The sequence below is a fragment of the Gossypium arboreum genome, chromosome 8, assembly GCF_025698485.1.
Source record: "Gossypium arboreum isolate Shixiya-1 chromosome 8, ASM2569848v2, whole genome shotgun sequence".
In the NCBI taxonomy this organism is placed as follows: domain Eukaryota; kingdom Viridiplantae; phylum Streptophyta; class Magnoliopsida; order Malvales; family Malvaceae; genus Gossypium; species Gossypium arboreum.
The window spans coordinates 125,781,270-125,789,784 of record NC_069077.1 but is presented as its reverse complement, the minus strand read 5'-3'; the positions used below and the strand labels follow the sequence as shown (position 1 = coordinate 125,789,784).

Genomic DNA, 8,515 nt, shown 5'->3' with positions numbered 1-8,515 from the left:
AGCCATTTTAGCTAGCGGAAAATACTTAAGTAAAAACTTTTCGGTCATTTGTTCCTAAGTAGTGATTGATCCTTATGGTAGCGAGTTCAGCCACTGTTTAGCTTTGTTCCTCAATGAAAAGGGAAACAACTGAAGGTGTATGGCGTCGTCAAAAATGTTATTTATTTTAAAAGTATTGCAAAACTCCAGAAAATTTGTCAAGTGATTGTTTGTATCCTCATCCTGCAAACCATCAAACTGAACAAACTACTGTATCATTTGAATTGTGTTAGGTTTCAGTTCAAAATTATTTGCAGCAATAACAGATCTAACTATACTTGACTCTGTTCCTATTAAATTAGGTTTAGCATAATCATACATAGTGCGTGGAGCAGGATTCTAATTTACTAGATCAGCAGCAATCGAAGGAGGTAGCGGATTTTCCTGATTTTTAGCCATCTCCTCGGTTGTGGTGGAATTATCGTCCTCTTGCTATTCCTCTGTGTATCTTAGGCTTCATCTTATTTCTCTTCGGTTTCTACGAGCTATGCGATCGATCTTACTATCAAAAAGTAATGGTCCTGACGGGTTTCTTCTAATCATACACTATAAAAACCTGTCAGGAGCGAATAAAAGAAAAATTAGAAAAATAAAAATTTAAATTGCAATTAAAGTAAAATTGCTAAAGTAATAAAAATCAAGTGTTCCTAATATCTTAGTTTCCCGGCAACGGCACCAAAAAACTTGATACGTGATATTCGTGACAAGTTTTAAAAAATTTATAATTAATCATTCTTGAAACTAACTATTATCACGATGAAGTCAAGTGTACCTATCGAACAGTAGTATAGCTTTAGCAAGACCGGATTCGAACCCAAAGGAACCAAGAGTACTAGTAATTACTTTCTTTTTATTATCTAGCCTAAAAATTAAGGGATTTGTTTATCTAAACTAATTAACTAAACTAAGAGTGCACAGAGAGAAATTGGGGAAAAACTTTTGGGAAAACTTGATTGATTAAGACAATACCCAAGGAAAAATCCACCTAGACTTCACTTGTTATTTGACTCTGAATCAGACGATTTATTTATTTGACTTGATCTGTAGAAATCCCTAAGTTATATTATTATCTCTCTCGAGACTAATAACGTCTAACCCTAGGTTGATCAATTGAAATCTCTTTCTAATTAACACCCTAGTGTTGCATTAACTCAATCTATGTACTCCCTTATTAGGTTTCACCCTAATCCGGTAAAATCTTGTCACCCTATCTCTAGGCATGCAATCAACTCCACTTAATTATGACAAATTTACTCTTAGACAGGGACTTTTGCTCCTCTGAATAAGTGCATTAACTTGAATCAATATCATGGGATATTAAAACAAGAATTAAGAACACATTATTAAGAACAAGTCAAATATTTATCATACAATTTAGATAATAATAACAAGATCTGTCTTAGGTTTCATTCCCCTTAGGTATTTAGGGGTTTTAGTTAATAATTATGAAAGAAAACATCTCAAAAGAATAAATATAACAAAACATAAAGAAAACCTAAAACTCCTGAAGGAAATTGAAGGGAGATCTTCAGTCTTGATGATGAATCCGGCTTCTGAGATGGATCAATCAGCTTTCCTTGAGTAATTCCTTGCCTCATTCTCCGTGTGTCTCTTATAAGTGTCTCCTTAGGTGTTTAAATAAGCTTTAGAATGCCTAAAAGCCCTCAAGAGTGGCCTTTTTCGAATAGGACTATACTTGGGCCCGACAGGGACACGCCCGTGTGCGATTGCTTTAGATTGTGGTCAAGGCTGTTAAATAGGCATGGGCGTGTGGTCTACCCGTGTAAGTCGTGCTTCGATTCTGCCAAATGGACACGGCTGTGTGGCCTACCCGTGTGAGGAAGTCCAAGCCATGTTGATTTCCTATCTTGGCCCATTTTCTCTGTTTTCGGCCCGTTTCTCGTTTCTTTTACTCTCTTGTGCTCTCCTAAGTATAAAACCTGAAATTAAAGGATTAGGAGCATCAAATTCACCAAATCTAAGGAGAAACCATCCATAAATGTGCTAAGCATGGGATAAAAATATGTATAAATTACGGTTTATCAGTGTACCTTTTTTTATTATTATCATTGTTATCATCGTTATTATTTATTTCATTTATCTTGATTGTTAATATTGGTGTTAAATTGCATTATATGATTGTTGTTATTACGAATAATAAATCGTTCATTAGTATATTGATATCCATGAGTATAATGTCTTACCCGCACACTATTTTTTTTCTATTTTTAAAATGTTGCATTAATTTTTACCTAAATTCATAAAAAAAAAGGATTCTTTAATAAATACAATATTCTGTGTTTGGAAATTCGAGAGATCGTGCCCTAACGTACTGGATTTTGACTTTTTTCGTTTGACCCAAATGACTGAATATCCTTTTAAAATTAAAAATGCATGAGTTTTGAATATCAAAAGACAAACTTATTCTCGAGGGTTTAAAATGTCGTGCCCTAACATACTGGATGTGACATTTTATTACTTCAGGACAAGAAGGTCTTTAGCATCGGCTTCGATTTATCCAAACATTTTTTTTTAAAATTAACATTAATAAAAAAGAGAGGATCATATTTTAAATTCTCTTCGAGTTTTCAACTTTTGATGTTAAGACGTAAATTAATCCATTAGGTACCAATTTTGGGTGTTACGGGGGTGTTAATCCTTCCTCGTATGTAACTGACTCCCGAACCCGTTTTCTTGAATTTTGTAGACCAAAATTGTCGTTTTAAGTAAATCAAAATGTTTTATTAAAATGATCAATTATAAGGTGACTCAATCATACCTTATAAAAAAAAGATTGGTGGTGACTCCCGTTTCCATTTTCAAAATAAAAAGTCGACCCTTTTTCAAAAAAAAGGGGGTTTTGACACCTTAATTTCAAGTAAGTCCCTAGTCATTTTTTTTTCATTTTTATGGAAATAATGGGAGCTTGATTTAGCTAGCCCATGTACCAATTTGTGAAACTGTTGAAGTTTTTGACGGTTGCAATTGTTGAGAATTGGATGAATCAGGTGTAAAATTGCTAAAAATTAAATTTGATTAAGAAAATGACTAAATTGTAAAGTTTAATTGTTAGTATTGTACATTAGATACCAAATTTAATAAAATGAAAAAATATTATGAAATTTCGATGGGAATAGAAATTAGAAGGTCCCTAATGAATATATGTAAAATTGAAGTTTAATTTGAAGCTTTAAATTGAAAGTTATGGTTGCCTCGATTTTAAAGACTAAATTGAATAAATTGAAAAATATACAAAGATTGATATTTGGTTATGAATTGGCCGATAATTGATTGTGTGATATATTTTATGGCTACTCGTAGCTAACATCGACGAGAATTTTCGAGAGGGAAAGAAAAAGAGAGAGTGATCGACGAGTAACCCAATAACTCTAGTGTGTACATTTATGATTTAGGGTCATATTTATTGATTACATTTTCATATTAACTGCATTTGGAAATGTCAAGGTGAGTATATAGTGATTATAAGAACTATTGGATTGAGTTGAATATGAGCTGTCGAGATAGAATACTAAAATGAATAAAATGTAAAGTAACATGAATTGCTTGAAAATGATGTGTTATGGAATTGGGTGAAAATGCATTGAATGGTATGAAATATATATGATATGTTCATAAAATGGATTGCAATAGTGAATATGGTTAAGAAATGATATATGTACTAAATTTTAAATGAATTGAATATTGGCACTCTATTAGTTGTTCTAGTTGTGTCGAATATAGTTGACATGCCATAGGATTGGTTTGTGTACGAGATTATGCGCTTATGTGTCAGGTTGCGCCTCGTGTGCTAGATATGTGCTTTGTGTGCTAGAATGCACTTTGTGTGCCAGTATGTGCTATGTGCGCCAGGATGCATTTTGTACCTTAGTATGCACTTTACGTGCCAGTTTACTCGATGATGCACTTCGGTGCCAGTTTGGTGTATTGCTTGCATGATTCGTGTATCTGTCCGAGTTCGAGTCATGTTAATAGGGGTGTAAATGATAAGTTTGATAAATAGTATTAAAATGAAATAGTATATGTGACCAAATTTGTATATATATGAGTTTGATAAATAAAGCTTATACTTAATGTGCAAACTAATTGAAAGCGAGCCCTGGGGCCAAATTGAATGCAGATAAGTCAATTGACTCTAGAAATGAGTTGAATGGTATGAGATCAAAGTAAATTATTTGAATGTCATGGAATACAATGGTGTAATGTTAATGGCATGCTATAAAAATACATAAACGAGTGCTTGATTCTTGAATTATATTGAATTGATATGTAGTGAATAATTGGTAAATGATAAGGAAGTTGGAGTTGGTCATATATGTTGTAATATTTAATAGGTTGTTTTGGCATTGTTATAAGTATGCTTACGTATATTTAATGATGATAAAAATGTTTGACACTTGGAACAAGTTTTGGTTGAATATTAAGTACATATATCCATGTATTATCTTGAAAGATATTGTTAATGCTTATGTTTTTAGATATATATATATCTTGAACCATGAATGTACCACTAAGCCTTATAGCTAAATGTACGCTTTGTTTGTTCCTTGTGCAGGTATAGGTGTCCTTGAAACCTCGAGAAAGTGAAGTCAACACCCGAACGACAACAATCGAATCAACCTAACTTTTTGTATTCTTTTCATTATGTTAATGGCATGTACTTAGGGATAGTTTAATTGATGTTGCAAAATGGTTAAATGGTTGTATAAAGGTTGTGATATTTGTGAAATTTGTTTTGGTCATGTATATAAATGATATTAATGGCTTGGTATATTTGTTTTTGGAAGTTTTAAGTATATGCAATGATTGATTGTGGCCTTGGAGCCAAAATGATGGTTAATATGCTAGGTTGGTAGCATTGGAAAGTAGGGACTTAGTGTGTTTCCAATCTCGCGACATACACCATCAATGGCGTGGCATTTCCCTTTGTTGTCGTGACATCCCTTATTTGAGGCCGCAACATCAGTCATATATTATTTTGAAAACTTTGCAATTTGGTCATCAGGTTGGGAATCTTTGTTACTGTCTTCAATGTCGTGACATAAGCCCTAGAAGTTGTGATACTCACTTGAAGTACTTCAAAAACATTTTAGTTTAATCCGAGTTCGACCTTAGGATGGTATAGAGCTTTTGTAAGATCGTATATGACTCGAGAATGATTATATATGATATTTTACACTTGAAATACTTATTATTTAATGATATATGATGAAATCTACTTGTAATCAGTCGTAGTTGCTCCAGCAATGAATGTGGCATCTCGTAGCTCAAACCGGACGATCAGGTCAAGTATGGGGTACTGCAGATTTCTTCTACAATCTTTCTCTTCTTGGAGGCTCGAGTTACCATAAGAGCCTTCTCTATATCTTTCTTCTACATTATATTTCTAAATATTGGCACATTCAACCCCAATATGTCGTTGCTTTTACATTCATGACATTGAATTATTTTCTTTTTAATTCTTTGTTTTATTGTATCTCAATTAGCTTTATTCTTATTGTAATTTCAAAAAGATTTGTTGAATTTTCTTGTAGGAAGGGCCAATTGCTCTCGTAAATTCTCTATAGAGACAATTATTGCAGTGCTAGTTGCAATTGGAGATTTAACATTCAAAGCAATATTCATTTTAGTCTTCATATTGTCTCTTATGGTTTCTTGCAAATTCATCTCTCTGGATGAGATATTAGCACCTTCCATACCAACTTCGCATTGAGTATTTCCTTCCAAAAGAAAAAACTTGTTTAGATATATCACAAAATTTTGCATAAAAATCAAAATGAGTTTCATCCTCAGTCATTCTTAAGTTTTCAAACCTGATAGTTAACATTTGTAACTTTGACTGCTTCACACTAGTGGCCCCTTTATGAGTGGTTTCAAGAATGACTCAAGCTTATCAAACTAAGATGCATTTGGAGATGTTCCTAAATTCCTGAGGGTCTATGCCATTAAAAAATGTCATTTAGAGCTTTAGAGTTGTTAGCTTGATGCTTTATCTTCATTTGCAAACCAAGTAATTTTTGTTTTCACAATTGTAGTACCATAAACATTGGTAGTTTCAAGGGGTGTCCATCTAGCTAGAATAGTTTTTCAAGCCTTCTCATTTATAAACTTTATACTCGCTATCATACATGCCTTTGAGTAGGCGTCGTTTAAACCATCAAGTATAGGTGATAAGAAAATTGAACTTCCTTCCAAGATTCAATAACCTACAATAAAATCCCACTAAGTTTATCTAATGTTTAACTCTGATACTAATTGAAAGTGTTTGAAGTTTCTAAATAAATATTCATTCAGTTGTTACCTAAGAAACAAGTAATAAAAGAAAGACAAATGAACACAAGCAATCATTTACACAGTTCGGAATCATCCTATGTTTGTAAGAACTTGTCTAATGAGAAATCTACTATAACTTTCACTGTAGAAGCTATGATTTAAACCCAACTGATATCCCCACCATTATAACCATCACCTCTTTCTCTTGATTACAACAAAAGCTCTCACCAAGTTTTTCCTTGCGAAAGCTTAATAAAAACTAGCAAAAACAAGTTTTAAACATAAGTATGTACACTCAAGAACAAGTTTCTTTCAATGAATTAGATATTTACTCTCTTCAATTCATATCTTCCAATGTTGAATGAGACTTCCACATAAAGAGTTAGAGCCTAGTGTTAATAAGTAAACTTCAATCCGTTTTCTGATACACATAAATCTCACCAAATTATTTACCCTTAAGATAAAAATAAAAATGATTGAGTTAAATTTTCACAAAATCAATCCATTGTTCTTATGATCGCATATGTCTTAAATATGAAACCCTTTTATATTTTAAGATACACCAAATGGACTAGTTTTCTTTACAAAAATTATACTAATTTTGCTGCATTTTACAAAACTTAACATTTTCTGAAAAATACACTTAAAAAATTGCCAATTAAAAACAACAAACTGTTAGAACTTGTTGCAAAGCTAGTTGTAACTGGACAAACGATTGGATGAACAATAAATGATACTTATAGATTTATAAGTTGTCAAGAAGAAAGATATAGTGGTATCGGTTGTTGATATTGGCTGGTAATCCATTTTACTTTTATTATTATGATTTTATATTTTTCCAAAACTGTGGCCTTTTATAATTTATGTTATGAGAAGATTTTGTTATTTTTATGCAATCGATATTTGCTAAATTAATTTTAACAAATACGTAAGAAGCTCTAAAATTTGATTTCCTTGCAAATAATATGATATATTGACATGAAAAGAAAGACTATCTTTATTAGCATAACACTTGCATATATACTTTTATGTTAGGTAAAACAGAATAAGATATCTTAATTTATATATATATATAAATTTAATTTTATAATTCAATGTAATTTCAAGATCAATGCTTCAACAATGAGAACATTGTTGCTATTCATCTTCACATATACATTCATGTTTGTAGGTTTTTACAAATGGCTTCAATATTGAATGAATAAAAATAACTGCAGAAAGTAATTCCTTGAGGAACGAAGCATCCAAATAACATGTAGTAATCTTTAAAATTCTTTTGAAAGTTGAAAAGCAGAAAAGTATATAAAGTAAACTTCATTAAGAAATAGAAAAAGACTACATATACCAATGCTAAGATGACACATGATAGAACATAGAAATAAAACTACACATGCAGACTACACAATACGTACAGCTCACTAGAGAGACCACTGATTTTGAGCCAACTTATTTCTTTCAATGTTAATTGAAGGAGTAATTTGTATTTAGTTTAGCAAAAAGCCTGATATGGCCTCAGCAAAGGGATCAGTCCTCCTCCTAAGTGGAGGGACATGACTTCATTGGTGGATCCCACCAGCTTTCCACCTATGAAGACCGCCGGAACCGGCGCTTTGCACCCCAACCTCATGAGGGCTCTCTCCATTTCTCGGCCTTCAGGGTCTTGGTCGATCTCATGAATCGTTGGGGTTACCCCAAGCTCTTGGAATAGAATTTTGACAGCATAACATAAGCAACATGAGCTCTTGCTGAATAGCACTACCCCTCTCTCTGTGGTCAATCTCATCACCTTGTCCATGTTGAATCCTGATATTCACAATGTAATTTGCTTAAAGAAAGTCTGTACAACGGGACGAAGAAAATGTTTAAGTTCGGAGAAGCCCGAATTCCGGCTGCACTCGATCTAATGGTGGTGGTAGATTGGAGTTTGAGAGGGTGAAGTGAGGAAGACAGAAAGGAGTCCAAAGCTTTGTTGGACTTGGGAACTTAAGCTCCCATGGTAGAGTATTTATAGGGACATCATAAACTTCTCTGTTTGAACAAGAACTCCAAAAAAACACCCTGCTTCACTTAGATGCTAAAACGAATAAAGGTGCTTAATATGATGGAGACTACTGTGCTCCCATAGCTATGGGCTCAACAAGTTGGAAGGGAAATTTTCTGCTAAAAGTGATTAACTGTAAGCAGC

At 32.9% G+C, this 8,515-nt stretch overlaps 1 protein-coding gene across 1 annotated transcript; it reads right to left on the bottom strand.

Annotated features, from left to right (window-relative positions):
* Positions 1-7,629: 7,629 nt before the first annotated feature.
* On the bottom strand, positions 7,630-8,268 carry LOC108459947 (monothiol glutaredoxin-S11-like). The gene has a single exon (XM_017759341.2). The coding sequence runs from the start codon at positions 8,123-8,125 to the stop codon at positions 7,820-7,822; it is 306 nt and encodes a 101-aa protein (XP_017614830.1). The 5' UTR covers positions 8,126-8,268; the 3' UTR covers positions 7,630-7,819.
* Between the last annotated feature and the right edge of the window lie 247 nt (positions 8,269-8,515).